The sequence below is a fragment of the Nelusetta ayraudi genome, unplaced genomic scaffold (assembly GCF_046127955.1).
Source record: "Nelusetta ayraudi isolate G7.1 ecotype Tasmania unplaced genomic scaffold, CSIRO-AGI_Nayr_v1 ptg000026l, whole genome shotgun sequence".
NCBI classification, from domain to species: Eukaryota; Metazoa; Chordata; class Actinopteri; order Tetraodontiformes; family Monacanthidae; genus Nelusetta; species Nelusetta ayraudi.
In genome coordinates this window covers 11,651,961-11,667,409 of record NW_027466076.1, presented here as the reverse complement: position 1 = coordinate 11,667,409, position 15,449 = coordinate 11,651,961, and the positions used below count along the sequence as shown (strand labels likewise).

Below are 15,449 nucleotides of genomic sequence, written 5' to 3'. Positions count from 1 at the left end.
CGCGGCAGGGAGCAGGGAGCCGCGTCGCTGCGGCTCCCATCAGACATGCAAACGATCCACACGTTAAGACGCAGCTGGGTGAGACTCACCGCTACAGATACACGTCGGCCATGATTTCTGGACAATTTCGGGCCGCATTGGAGAACAACTTGATTTGCAAGAAAAAGTGGAAATGTAATCAGTCTACCTTTAGATGGTCGGGGTTTTGCGACGAGATTGAAACCCTGGAAAACAGCTGATAGAAAGAGAAACAGACCTTTCTTTGAATTCCAGGAAGATCTTCCCCAGCCCACATCCACCAGTGACCATGTTCATCTCGATGGCTCGCAGGAGGGCAAAGTGGACTCTGATCACATCCTGTGAAAATTGAAAAAAACAAAACAAAAGAAAGACAAGACACTAGAATCAATTTGCAGTAACTTACAGCTTTCTTAAACATATTTACATCTATAAAAGTACAAAAAACGTTTTTTAAATTAAGTTTGGTTCATATCATTGTGTTGGGATGTGTTATAAACATATCATGGGAAAAAAAAAAGCTTTTTTCTTTCAAAAATAATAGATAAACACCAAAATAAGTCGAGAGTTAACGTTTTCTTTTCTTACGCAATGATTTTGCAGTTAATCATCAAGCAAGTCAGTGTTTGACTGTGGATGCATTGTACACTTCAGCTTGACAGTGGTTGTTAAAAATTTCAACACTACTTAAAACTTTAAATATCAGTGTGGGTTCCAAGCAACAGTTGGTCAATAATCTATTTCACCAAGGGGGGGAAAAAAAACAGCAAAAAACAGAAAGCTTTTCAATGATATTACACACACACACACACGCACACACACACACACACACACACACACACACACACACACACACACACACACACACTCACGGAAAATCATCAAAATCACATCTCCACAGCTCAAAATAACTCTGAACAGTTGGCTGATACCAGCTCTACAGGCTGAGCCACAGTTGGCAGAGCCGTTTGTCCAATGACCGAAGGCTCGACGGTTCAGAACGCGGCTTCAACTGTCCACATGTCAAAGTGCCCTTGTGCAAGGCACTGATGGCTAAATTGCTCCCAGTGCACCCGACAGCGCCTTGCAATGCAGTAGTCGTTCACTGGTGCCTGAGTGCTGTGTGTGTGTGTGTGTGTGTGTGTGTGTGTGATGGGCTACCACAAAGATGCTGAAAAGTGCAGTCCATTTTTCTAATCTAATATTTTCATATATTTAATATAATATCAATTTGTATAATATCCATGTCTATCTAATTAATTATTGATTAATCATTGATTAATCACAGTCAAGGTTTTAAAATGCTGTGAAAACACAAAGGAAACTGTAAAAAAAAAAAAACACAACTTATTCACCTTTTTTTTTTACATTCATAATATTTGAGCAGCAATTTGCCCAAAGGTTCTGCCAATAAGTGTCCAGGATCTTACACTGTGAGTGATCTTTTGCTCAGCGGATGCTGAGGAAAGATTGTAAAACATGTGACTCGGAGGTGGTATTCCGCTTCCGAACAGCATCCAAGCACGTCAGCAACATTCCCCCCCCCCCATATGGCTGTGACCTTTGCATACCATTACACCTCTAATATGCATGCAAGCATACAACGTGTCCCGTCATTCACTCGCCCTTCCGTATACACATTGAATTATTCACGCAAAGGCGCGGCAGACGCCGGCGTGTTGGATGTACACGTATGTGTGTGCGCTCCGGCGGATCCTCACCTCGAGGTTGACAAAGATAGCCTCCATTTCCTGTGGACTCAAGACCTGGTTCAACGGGATCATGTAGTTCTGGAAAAAAAAAAAAGAAAAAAAAAAAGAAAAAAAAAAGAATTTGATTTTAGAGAAATTTGAGAACTTTAATGAAGCGGGTGATTAAGCGTGTAACAAAATAGATAGATCTAATAGAAATCGATACATATAAAGGAAAAATTACAGCCTTTCTTTTAAAATTACAGCGCTCACATCGAAACAATAGCTTTAGCAAGCTTTTGGCTAAATTTGAAAGCCTGTCCCAGCATGAAAATCATTACCAGACAAAGATTTCAAAGGATGGAGGGGATCCAGTGTAAAGTGATCTAATCACTGCCTGTAATAAATAACATACAATCACGCTGCTCTCCAGTGCTGCACTGTGTGCGCAAATCAGCAGATTGCACGCTGCTTTTCCAACGTTGTTTTATGGTTGTCACATTCCATCATCGGCACAATAACAAATACATCAACGAAGAAGCAATCCGGGGATGACAGGCTTTATTAACCCCGACTCAATTAAGCCTAACGGGTCCTCTGATCGTGAGGAGGTTATTTATTCTCATTTAGGTCTCGCGTGGAGCCTGCCGAGGAAGCGCAGGGCACACATTCAGCTTAATGAAATTAGGGGAGCCGGGTGATTTGTGGCGCTCCATCAAGCCGCGGATGAAATATGTCAACGCGGGAAGTGATGTGTTAGCAGCGCTCATTATCGCGCTGCTGTGTTCCCCTTTAGCCAAAATGTGTTCTTTTGTTTCAACGTGTTATGTGTTTACTACTAACTACCAACTAGTAGAGTTTATTTTTTTTATTTAGAACTGTGGCCATCTTTGCTCTCGGTTTTTAGAGAGGCAATAGGTCATTTTCATAAGGTAGTAATAAAAAGAAGGTCGAGATGCGCTAGTGGTGTCAATTCCTCTGGATGTTGACATCAAACCCTGTCTGTCCTTGTGTTTATGCTAAGTGGTCATGCGTGCATGTTAGTGCATGTGAATCACTGCTTTAACTGCCTGCCTCAACTTTAGAAAAGACATGCAAATAGCTCAAACGTGCTCAAAATGAAAGCTAATTAGCTAAAAATGATGCTGGACATATCCCTAAATCCAAAGTTGCCTTTTGTTACCAAAACGGTTGCACCAATGTGTTTCAAAGTGGGCCATTCTCTGTGACAGACCCGCATTCTGTCTTGTCTCTTGCGGTGAAAATGTATCTCATATTAACACTTTAAGGGAAGGTGCGAGAGCAGCGTTTAAGTTCTTTCTAGCCTATATGCAGCACAATCATTTTCATATTTCCTTTAAAAAAAAAAAAAGAAATATTTCATTTGTTAAAAGTAGATAGACAAAGAGAAATTGTGCCAAATCTCGAGCTCGTAGAAGCCCAAGGTTCAAAAATCAGGCGGCCAATTCAGGTCCAGACAGGAAATGAGCAAAAAGGTTTTCTGAGGCAAATTCGCTCCCAGCGGAGCACCTTGGCTAATAATAACCAAATCAATCAGTTCCTGTGACATTTGTGCCACCCAGAGAACCTGCCAATAGGTGACATTTCCATGCTGAGACGTCAGCCCACGGCCTTGGGCACCAACAATGAAGTGGCAAAAGGAAACTGTTCGGCTGCCCACGCCTTCACCTAAAATACCCGTATTTTGACACAGAAAATTACATGTGCTCAAAACGTGCACCACCCCCCGTGGCACTCACCTTCTCAATGTCCTCTAAAGTCTTGTAGTACTTTGCTTCCGTCTCATGGATCTCCACCAAGCAGCAGTTTCTTTTGTCGTCTTCTGACATGCCCATTTTCTAGGGCGAGATCAAGGAACGCAACAAGTCAACCAAAAATACTGATTAGGATTTTCACGTTTTTACAACAAAGACAATGTTAGAACGATTTTTCTTGAATTTGTTTTGGTGGCGTAATATCGGTTATCATTTACCTCACAGGTACGTTTTCGGTGTGATTATTATTCATTTTAAAAAACTAATTGTAGTAACCTATACATGACCGAAAGTAGATCTCAGATTGAAAGCAGCAAAATAACTGCCAAAACAAACAAAATACACTATCAGTTATGAATTTCAAGCTCATCTATTCATTTCCTGACAAATGCCTGAGTTGTCTCTTTGCCTATTTAATTATCCCCATACAATAAGGCTGCGCAAGCTTTGTTTCCTTCCCAACCAATCAATTCACATTTGAAACAGCCCGACAATGCAATCACAACATGCTGCTGCTGAAAATTACAGCGGGCGTGATGTTGCCCGTGAGGGATGACACGACTCAAGTGGGCCGTTTTACTCCGATTCAACTTATTATCACGGATATTAAGCTGATTACATGTGGCTAATTGATTTTCATTATGTCCAACCATGGTTGGAGACCCACAGCTGGTGAAAATTGGACAAAAAAAAAAAAACCTGGAGCCCCTAATTATATAAGGAGGTTTTGGGTTGGCTGAGGTTAAAACAGGTCCCTGGACAATAGTCCGAATAATTCTGACCGACTGCCGAGGCTTCCGTAGTTAAAGTGATACAGTGAGTGCAAGACTTATGTGTTGCTGTACGCGTGGGCAGGCTGACTGACAGAGAAACTTGCGTGGATGTATAAGTCAGTGACTAATGGGCTGCTCGTTTACAGTCATGCAAAAACAGATGGATTGCAGTGGGGCGGCGATGAAAAAGGATGCAGTGTTTACGACGTGGGCGACTTCGCGTGTGTGAACATGCGTAGGTGCAACTACACTTCTCTAGTCACGCACGTACGATACATTGTCGTTAATCCATGCGGATAGGCATCGGAAGAGCGATGATAAAGTCAGAACTTGGATGAGGGCCACGCCATCTTTGCCCCGAGACTCGGCTGAGCTGTTTCTGGCTGGCGAAAACCGACGGCGATGCAAAAAGTGGGCGGAGCAACGTTCAAATTCAGATCCAGGTCGAGCCGCCATCCGGCGGGCATTTAAACCGGCTGCACGACGTTCACACGCCTGGACCTTTCGCGGCTGCCAGCTGGTGGTCTGCCATCATCTGTCCCCTTTGCTCCCCCCTTTGCACCAGACTGTGACTTAACCGGCAGGAAACACTCTGGGGACGCTGGGAGTTTGTTTTAATGAAGTCATCCAGGGGACTTAGGAAAAAGGATTTGCGTCTTTGTGCTAGTGTGTGTGTGTGTGTGTGTGTGTGTGTGTGTGTGTGTGTGTGGATGTATGCGTGCGTGTTGGTTTTCAAAGCGCAGCAAACACTCACCTGCATGTATCTGATCTGCAGCATGGTAAAGGCAAAAGCAGTAGGAGTCAAAGGAAAGTAGCACACATCTAAAGCGATAAATCAGCGTTGCCTTGGTGAGAGAAGCAGCTGCCGCCTACCCAGAAGTTGCACAATGACGTCTTTGGCCAATTTGCATGGTAAGTAATTTACATCTATTGGCATCACATGCAGAGAAAGGATTGAGCTTTTGTCTGAGAGGCCCAAGCCTAAAAATATATATATACTCTATGTATGTTTATGTCACCATTCTATCAGACAAAAAAAAATGGGTGTTCACTTGTATTCTACACTCTACTGCAAAATGTATTGTGAAGTATTAATCAGACTTTGAGCGACCTGGCTTGCAAATGTACAATTCACTGCGCAGCCAAACGATGTTGGAGATCTGTGGCTACTGCACAGTGGCAAACCACCAGCGCAAGGTTCCGACAGGCAGTGCTTGTCCAAGTGCTGCGTCTCCAGGCTGCGTGTTCATTATAGGCACTTTTTACACTACACGTCATTCCCTTCAAGGCAAAACACTTAAAAAAAAAAATAAATAAAAAAGGCTTTTTTTCCCTCAAACATCAAGAGTTCTCACCATGGGTTGTCGTACTTCCACCTTAATAATGTCCTCGTAGATGTCATCCCCATCATCCTCGCATGGCACACAGTCATAGATGTCGTCCTCACCCAAGTCGTGCTCACTGCAGAGAGAAAAAAACAGCGCACTTGACCACTGTGTTGCCACAAAAACAAAATTCATCCCGCGAGGATCAGTGGAAAGTGCTGAGAAAGACCGTCAAAGTGAATATTATTTTATTTTATTTTTTGATGAACGTCATCCGGATAAATCATACTGGTGCTTCACAAGACGGAACACACAGCCTTATGTCCGCAAACCTCCACAGGGTTATGTTGGTTGGAGCAGCATTTCCTTTCAATGTGTTTCTATCACTTTGGCACCCAGAAAGCTAACTGACCTTTAATTAGGCGAGCAGCCAGCAGAGCAAAGTGTGAAAGTTGGGACCCTCAAACACTGACTGCTACGTGGAAGCAATTGCTGTTGTTTGGAATGTGACTGGGAGAATGAAGAAGCCTCTGTAGGAATGAGCTTGGTAACAGGGCTCAATCCATTTTGTCAATAAACCACTAAATAAATGGGTGAAGTAATACATGGGAGATGCTTTCATTAATCTATTTCTAATGGATAAAACCTTGGCCTGAAGGAGAGGTTGTCAGGTGGTAACTTGCCTGGGGTCGGTAAGGTGTCGCACAATGCTCAGAGCCAAAAGGGGATACGAAAGGGCTCCAGCCGCCACAGTTCACTCCACATGATGGTTCTCTTGGGAATGTTCCACCTTATACAGGCGCCTTGAGTTACAAACTCAATGGATTTAGCTCTCCTCCCTTCTTCCTCAAGGTTTCAGACTTTGTCCTGGATCATGGTCCTCTTTTCTCTGGGAGTGCAATTTGACCACTGCTGAAACTTAGATGTTCCTAGACATTACCTTCCAGTGCAGGGATTTTCAATTATGTCTTTGATCCAGAGAGAAGATTCAGCCAGGGTAACTGCAGTGTTGGTGACCCACTTCCTGCCTGATCTTGTTCTTATCCCTGCTACCCTGATCTTGGAAGTCCTTAAATGTCAGGTAAAGTCTGCATTTGCCGCTCGGTGCTGGAGATGCTTCTCTTGTCTCGACAGGGAATGGTCGTATCACCTTTCAAGGAATTTGATTGGGTTCTCTTGGAGGTTCAGGACCGCTTCTCCTTAAACAAACAGCCTGAACCTTTCAGTTGTTTTGTCTTTTTGGATCACCAGGCACCTTGACTTTTTGGGCTTGAGGATCATCCTTGCCCACATAGCCATTCCATCCAGTTCCACCAAGACCCATCTTGCCTGCACATGGGTCGGTGTTGTCACGGTAAGGCCGTCCATGATTGCCGGCTGTTGACTTCCTGCAGCAGGACCTTTGGTCCTCTTGACTTTATAGTCACTGCAGAGATGATCAGGTTCATCCCCCATGACAAACAAGATGGGGGAGATTGTGAACCCTGTCTCTATTCCCTTTTCCACTGGTTGCCACTTTGTTGTAAACATGGCTGACTGGAATCATAGTTTGTTGTCTCCCAGGTAACTGGTACTCATGCCCCAGATGTGATGTGGGATATGGTAATGGTCCATAGCAACTTGAATCAAGTTATGGGGATTAGATCTATTGCGTTAGCAAAATCAAAATCAACTGTTAGGTTGCCTTTCTTCTCTTTTGCCTCTAGGATGAGTTGAGTGAGGACCCCTGTATGCTCCTAGCACCCTGAAAACCCTTTTGATCCCGCCCTTCTGGATAGAGGTGTTGACATATCCATTACGAGTCATGTGAAATGAATGAATATGTGTTGCAGGGTAGTGAAAGGCGTAGGCGTGAAAGAAATATCCTCTAGAAATATTATGTATTGCATTCTGATTGGCTGCGGCTGGAGACTCATGATGGGAATAGCCAAGAGAAGAGGATGATGATTCTGTTTTATTCTCAAGGAGGAGTTGTGTTTTTTTCATTGAGTATGTAAAGATAAATTGATAAAACCTCCGGGTTCAAGGAGGTGTCCAATGTGGAAGTCTTTAAAGCCTGCATTCTATCAATTGGCCACCAGGGACCAATAACAATGGTTGCAAAAAGACTAAAAATTATCGCCAATCCAGAGTGAACTGGGAAGTCAAGACGGCGCTGACCAAGGAATCAGTCTCTCGGCCTCAAAACGGGTCTTTGCAAACCAATGGTTGACGTCACAATAAACTCCGTCCATCTTGCAACTTGACAGCCAATGTTTTTTTTATTTTTTTTTTTATTTCAACCTGTGTTATGGCTATGTGTGCTTTTAAGTGTGACTGATATACGACATCAACGTCAGGATGTACATGACAGAGAGAATGACAGCCAGAGACAATACAACTGCCCTTGATCAAATATTCAAACTGCGCCAATCTTGCCTCCGCAGCCACGATTTGAAGTTTTAATTGAGGTTGTGTGGTTCACCGACAGCTACGCGCGTCTTCTCTTTTCATTGAGATTAAGTGGCTCATGATGAATGCAGAGGAGGCTGTGTGGGAGGACAGGGGTCATTCCGAGCCGGCCCACCCCTATCTTCTCTCGCCACCCCGAGAATACCAGATCCTTTTCTCTCTCTTGCTCTCTCATTTTTGAATAAGCAGATACTGGACTCAATTTGGCTGTAATCCCACTGAGACATGATGAAACGAGGGGAGGTCTCGGAGAGTCACATGAAGTTATGAATACAAAGACAGCGATGAGATGAAAGGTCTTGATGGGGGGGGGGGAGGTAGAGGCAAAGAAACGTGTATTCATTCCTTGTGTTGTGTCTAATTACCGATTCTTGATGAAAATTAATGAAAGCATGTCAAATGTATATTTCATTGATTTGCAATGACATCTATCTGGGTGTCCTTCCCCCACAGGGCCCATTTTGTCACTGCCTGTTAATACCTCTTCAGCGCGATCAAGTCAATTCACATTATTTGTAAAGCGGTTTGATGATTGCGCATCGATTTGCCGTGCGGCACTTGCATAGCAAAGGGCTTCCGATAAAATCATGTGATTTTGCAAGATCAAATAAAGCTGTCGACTTTCAACATCGACAGCTTTCAAGATTGGTTGAAACATTCTTCAGATTTCTTATTGGTGATGTAATTATTGACCGAATTGATTGATCCTTCACTCTCATGTGTAGGTCAAATGGTTCAAGTAAACCTGATCCAAGAGCTGGAAGACATGACCGACCTCAGATTGGATTTTGCAGAAACACAAGAAGCAATAGGAAAGCAGTGCTTAGAGTGCACATTTGTGTAAGTTTCTTTTACACTTTCTGCATTTTTGTTCTTGTGCATGTGTATATTTCACAGTGCATCACTCATGGAAGGAGGGGGCGTAGAGTCCAGAGGCCTTGTGAATTAGGTCTTATTTTCTGTCTGATTACACACTGACAGGCCAGAGGGTGTCCAGTGGGTTTGCACGCAACACGCCCACTCGCCTTGGCTGTAAGGCCATAGTGCCATGGAGTCAAATCAGTGGAGAACCGGAACAAGTATGACTCATCATCACAGAGCTACTGAGCATATGTCCCTGGAGGCCGTGCCGCACACTAGGTTTGCAGATATACCGTGAATGACTAAGAGCTGCGAGGGTTGCTGTGGTTCCAGTTTGATTTGATTTGAAGGAACCAGCTTTTCTCACAGTGTGCATGAAGTAAGGTGAAATTATGCTGCGCACGCAGAAGTGGCAGCGACAAAGGAGAGCTCTTATAGTTAAGTGTATTTTAATGAGTTTGAAGAAGCAAATTGACATTTCCTGTGTCATCCATCCATCCAATTCTTTCTCAATACCCACTTCTTCCTGAACTCAGGGTTGCGGGGGTCTGCTGGAGCTGTCATAGAGCAAAGGCAGGGTAAACCGTGGACAAGTCGCCAGTTCGTCGCAGGGCCCATTATTTGTGTCAGCTCAGTTTATTTTTGATTGGTTTGGAAACCTATATGCCAGTTGGTCTTCATTGCTAACAGTTAACATTAAATCACTATACCACTCTATATATATGCGTATAAAGTTGGCACTGAAGTTCAAACTGCACTAAGGGTGCCAGCAAAGGTCCCGTAGTTCTATTACTTCTCCACAACAGCGATGGATCTGGATAGACTGTGAGCTTAAGTTTAGTTCCGTACAGACATTTCCCTGTTTTGTGTCGACAATTTGTGAGGAAATATATACATGAGTGGCAGTAAATAATTATTGCGTTATCTTAAGTTATCTTGCTTTAATTAACAACGTAAATCCATGCACAAAACATTACACATGAACTGTTACCCACTTGATATTTCACGTCTGGCCAAGGGATTAATGGGGCAAAATAAACCGCAAGTGTGCCACAAACAGAAAATGAAATCTATGTGTGTCTCAAAGCAGAAAAGAAGTCCAATTGCGAAGGATATTCCAGCCCCCATCCCATCCCATTTCATGCTTTGTCGACCCCAGAATGGAGTCATTCCAGACAGGAAGTCAGAGTTATGCAACACGAGGACTCCACTTCCCGAAAGCCAGATGAGGAACGCGTGGATCAGGTATTCAACAAGAACCCTGCGGGGCCTGAATTAGGTGACTCAAACACAGACCACGAGCCGTCTCATCACAGCATCTCAATCCCGTCCGTTTGCAACAGCGTCTTCAAATTGAGTCCATGCTGGCGGCCTGAGGCCTTCACTCAGCAGGCCTGACGCGACTTCCCCTGACTTGATATTGTAAATATGGTAATCATCATCCGGCTTTGCGAGTGACCCCAGGTGCACCTCTCAAATGATACACAGCCAACCACGAAAAACACCCTCTCGTGTTTTTAGCTGCACTTCTCGGTGCCCAGCAGGCACACTGACTCCAAAACTCTTCCAAAATAGAATCTATAAAAAAAAAAAAAAGGGTTGCGCCTGTTAATCCACACTGTGCCTACTATGTGACTGAAGACTGGCGTTCCGGCTCCCTCGAGGCCCTTCAAGCGGACCGATTGAACCTTTTGGCTGCGCTCTTAAATCAATCTTTTCCTGCCCAGCTGTTGGAAAAGTCTTCCGTTTTTATATCTGACTGCGAGTGGGGTCTTCAAATCTCCCCTGAATGCAATTCTTTGGATTGTTTTCCGTTGCAGTTAGTGTCCTTGCTCGCCTCGTTACTGGGATTTATCGCGCCACCACATTGTTTTCCTGATCCCAGCCCGTTATAACTGTGACCCGCTTCTGAATCTGTATTTTTGCACCTGTTACGTTTCTTACAAACTGTGATTTTAATGACGCCATACATCTTTTTCCCCCCCTTCGTGCTGCTTTGAATGCCATAAAGCGTTGAAAACAGGATTACTTGTTTTTGCTTTTATGCCTCCACACATCTGCGAGGCTTCACTTTAATATCCATGGCTGACTACAATCCATATAATATAAGGGGCAGCAGGAAGGCATGAAGCAATGAGAGGTACCTAAGGCGCGATATTGAAACAAGAAATGCAACAAACGGAAGATTGAAGGCAATTGTTTTTTTAACTAAATGTCTCTGCTCAAGTGAAAATGCCAAATCCATATCATAACCCAATGGAGCTTGGAGAGGTGGGTGGGGGTGAGGCTTCAACTAAATTAAAACTGAACTGAGGAAAATTATATATTTTGCAACACCCTATGTGAGGGTCGGGATTCGCTTGAGGTTTCTGCCAACTAAAAACATTTTTTTCCTTGCAGCTCGTGGTGCACAATACCACTGGTTTCCATTCCAATCTGACTGGGTATCATCTATCAATATGAATAAAACCTGCTCAACACGTGCAGTGCCCTGAGAACTAACTGATATGATTCTAAACAAATAAAGCTCATTTAAAAAGCTATTAAACCAGGTACATTTTCTGGTTCAGTCAATTGTTTGTTACAAATTTGAAGAATTTTTGCCGTTTGGAATTTCTATGTGTTTTGTTCACGTTGAAAATAAGGAATAAAGAGACTGAGACTGTCCCTGTTGTAAAAGCATAAAAAGGTGCTGTTCTCACTGCAGAGATGATTATCAGCGTCGCTCCCGCAGCTCAGCCAAGCACTCACATTTTACATTATGAGTGCAGCCATATTTCAGGCTAATTAATGAATCTTTGAGAGGAGGGTTACGCGAGTGTGGCCCGTGTGCACGGCGTGTCAAGCCGCATTAGGCACAGGCGCAAGCTGATGAATCAATTACGCGTCCGTCCATTGATTCAAGGAAAATGCATACACGTTTCCCGCAAAAAGGTCGAGAGTGGGCCCACTGCGGCAAGATTAATGAAAAGAGGCCGCACTTCAGCCACTATAGGTCACGACGAGAGCGCCGTGTCAAGGCAACAACACCCCCTGTGGAGGGAGGCGGCGGCTCCAGTGGTGGCGAAAGCCATTTATGGAAAGATAACATTTTTACCGGAAGGAGGTTTGGAGCACTTTGAGAGAAATACGTAGAAATAGGAAAAGAAAATATGCGCTACAGGCAAGTAAACGCTTTCATCACATCCTGGCTAATTAATAAGTCAGGATTGCAAGTCGTTTCGATTTCGAAATTTAATTTCCTTAAACTCTAAATAATCTCCTCATTAACATAGCAAAGACTTACTGGGAGGACACGCGGCTCATGCACGCATGCTTCCCCATGGAGTGGGGAGGGAAGGGGGGGGGGGGGGGGGACCTCTCTTGAGACCAGTTTAGAACTGAAGATTCAGTTCAGCTGCAAAGGTATGTTCAAAGCCTGCAGGCCTGCATGTTTGGCAGAGTCGCACCATAATCCAGTATTAGCCTGGCTGGCTCCCCACTCCCCCTCAGCTCATTGCTCATCCCCTTAAAGAACAACCCCCCCCCATCAGAAATTCAGCCAGCGTAGAAAATCTATCGCCCACCGAGCGCTCCTCTCTATCTCCCGGCCGTCCCGTGATGAATGACACCCATCATGCGGCCCCTTAACTAATTATTCTTCATTTATCTGACTTTCAGTACCCGCTGTCAATGCTGATGACTCTGGGACTCCAAGATTCTCCTTACTGCATGGTGGTGTGTGTGTGTGTGTGTGTGTGTGTGAGGCAACAAGTTAAGCAAATGCTTGTTTAATTGTATTGTTAAATTAAACTGGAGGAAGTCACATTCACAATTTTCAAATTTTAGAAAATTCATCACAACTGAGTGCGACAGCGTCCGAGTGGAGGAGAGTGCCCCCTGTGGCTGGGGGGGGGGTGTCAGGTTCAATATCCAATAAGATCACACCAAAAATACAGCCTGAGATGCATTTCATTTTTCTTAGACGACAAAACATCACAGAAATGACCAACGACAACAACCGAGGTTATGGAGATGTTACAACTACACAATTGTCATCAAATTACACTGTAACGGGAAATTCATAAGGACGGCGAGTTCCTGCGATGATTAATGAATGCACACGAGACTGCAAAATGTAACATGATCTCGTTCACATAAACACAACCACACACCCGAAATGAATTATTCAATCTATTGCAATGAGATACTTAAATGATGATCTTTGCTTGCGAAGGTGGTGCTTACCTGTGTTGGTGGCACATTGAAATGTACCAAGACACTAAAATGGGACTTCAAAATAAAAGTAAAGGTTTCATTCAGATCACCTGGGTAAAAGATGCAACACTGAAGAAAATCTGGTGTCATTTTGTTTCAGTTGTGTTGAATAGTCGAACTTTGATAGAATCCCTAGCAGCCATATTTAATCTAAGATCGGGATTGAGTTTCAGGGTTCAGTGAAAAGATAAAGTTGGACTATGGAGTGGGCTAGTTTGAAGATAATTGAGTTTAAATACATTCACAATCTTCCTGAGAAAAGCAAAACCAAACTTTTTTTTTTTTTTTTTTTCTGTGGTGTACTCACTCTGCGAGCTCCTCGAGGCTCCGGTACACATCATCCTCATTGAGAGCTGTGTCCTCTGACGGAAAGGGCCTGGGGGCACACATGCAAGGAGACAAACAAACAAACAAACACAGAGAGTAAGGCTGGGTAAAAAATATGTTATTGTTACACACATCACGCCGTCCCCGGGAAGCAATAAAATTAAAGAAATAACCCCTCGGAAGCCCCGATCCGCTGGATTGTCACCTTTATCTCCGTCACTTCAGCGCCGCGGCGGCAGGATGGATTCAGAGGAGCTCATCAGTCACAGACAAAAATGTCAAAACACATCAAGGCGCTGCCGCTGACAGACTGAACCCATCCCCCATACCTTCCCGCATGGGCATCAACCCATGAAAAAAACTTTCCCTCAGAATCCGTGGAGGAAAAACAGGCTTCCTCCTCGGAGAGACGGGCTGCTAACTGGTCCTCGGGGACATGAAACGCCGGGGAAACTGAGCAAAAGTGACCTCTCATTCTACCGCAAGGTGCGCTAATGATGCGAGCAGCCACCGACAATCAGCGGCAGGGAACAACCAGAAACCTCCTCCCTCCTACGCTTCTTTCCACTCGCTCGGCGCTAGCTAGCTAGCTTGCGCTCCGGGGGAGCGGTGGGGCATAAAAGAATGGATTACTAATCAATTGGCTCATTAACCGTACTGGATTTATTTCTAATCTTTTTAAAGATATCAGCTTTCCGAGGGGCCATTATTCTCCAGTGCGTGTTCAGGGTCCCTAGCGTGCTCGCACAAACTCCTATTTTGCTCGTCGCTGATTGCTGGGAATTCCATCCCATTAGCGTGGCGTTGTGTATTAAAATCGACGGGGTCACGGTGAGCGTTTATTGGCTGTCGAGCTCGCAGCGCTGCTGGAAACGGTACAAGAGAGAGGACGCGCGCCGCTTATCCTCAAGTTTGCCCGTGTGGTCAAAAGGTTTGATGTTTCACACTTAGGCCATTAAAAAAAAAAAAAACAACAAAAAGGAAAGCTGCAGGATTTATCGGCCGACGCAAGCTTTCAAAGTTCCCAAATGCCTCGCAACTCTGACATTTCAGCGCTTCCAAGGCCCCGCTGGTTTATTTATAGCGTGAAAGCAGCAACCCGCTGTTGCAATCCTCTCCTCGACAAGTAAATCCCCGCGTGCACACACGCGGGCGCAGGCACGGCTAGCGGTGGGTTGTGTTCTGGTAAACAGCCCTGGACGTTTTGACCTTGCGTTCCCCTTGCACTTAACGTAGCAGCCGAAGACGGCGTTTGTTTTTGTTGCTTTTTTCCCCGCCCGCTGCCATGTGGCAGCCCGAGGCGCGCGCTCAAACTCAGAGAGCCGTTGTTGAGAGTCAGAGCTGAAATTTACATTAAGGTTTTACTTTTTTTATTCCCACAGCGTGGTGCATTCAGGAACTTCTCGAAATGAGCGGCAGAGGTCATGCGCATCTTTCAAACAAAAGGAGTCAAAACTAACGTTAAAAGTGACGTACATCTGTAATATGAGTGAAAATATGGAAGAGTTTAGAAAACAAGTTAAAAATGTGTGACTCAATTTTTTTTATGTTTTAAACACTTTAGGAGATATTATGAAAAAAAAAAAAAAGTATTCTAATCTATACTAAAATAACGTGTCCAATTAGGTAAATCAAGTAACATCCTATCATCATTTTGTTATAAAAATCTATTTTCTGGACGCCTTTGTTTTTGTTTTTTTGATTGAGTTTGTTTTCTGTTTCATGCCAAAGTTGAAGTAACGGTTTCTGTTTTACATGTAAGTTGTAGTAAACACTATCGTAGCTATTATGAGTTCTTGCTCCAACTTGCTTCGAATTTCTGGTCAGGAATTTGAGATGCAGTGAAGTGTACTGTGTTGCATTATGCTGTGTTTGGTTTGCTGAAACACTGTAAAATCTTGGACATGAATGAAGACCAAAACAAACTCCACGAGTCAACCAAACGTGCAATATTGTTCTATCACTCTGACC

The 15,449-nt window shown here is 44.0% G+C and overlaps 1 protein-coding gene across 5 annotated transcripts in view; it reads right to left on the bottom strand.

Moving 5' to 3' along the window:
• vav2 (vav 2 guanine nucleotide exchange factor) overlaps positions 1-15,449 on the bottom strand; it is a 171,825-nt gene that overhangs the window by 27,114 nt on the left and 129,262 nt on the right. For 3 of the 5 annotated variants that reach the window (XM_076029845.1, XM_076029846.1, XM_076029847.1), the window contains exons 4-9: positions 13,459-13,527; positions 5,613-5,718; positions 5,012-5,026; positions 3,470-3,568; positions 1,740-1,808; positions 257-357 (exon numbers count right to left, since the gene is read on the bottom strand). In XM_076029845.1, coding sequence (XP_075885960.1) covers positions 257-357; positions 1,740-1,808; positions 3,470-3,568; positions 5,012-5,026; positions 5,613-5,718; positions 13,459-13,527 — 459 coding nt within the window. The remainder of the gene's footprint in view (positions 1-256; positions 358-1,739; positions 1,809-3,469; positions 3,569-5,011; positions 5,027-5,612; positions 5,719-13,458; positions 13,528-15,449) is intronic. The other 2 variants (XM_076029848.1, XM_076029849.1) reach the window with 1 other exon arrangement.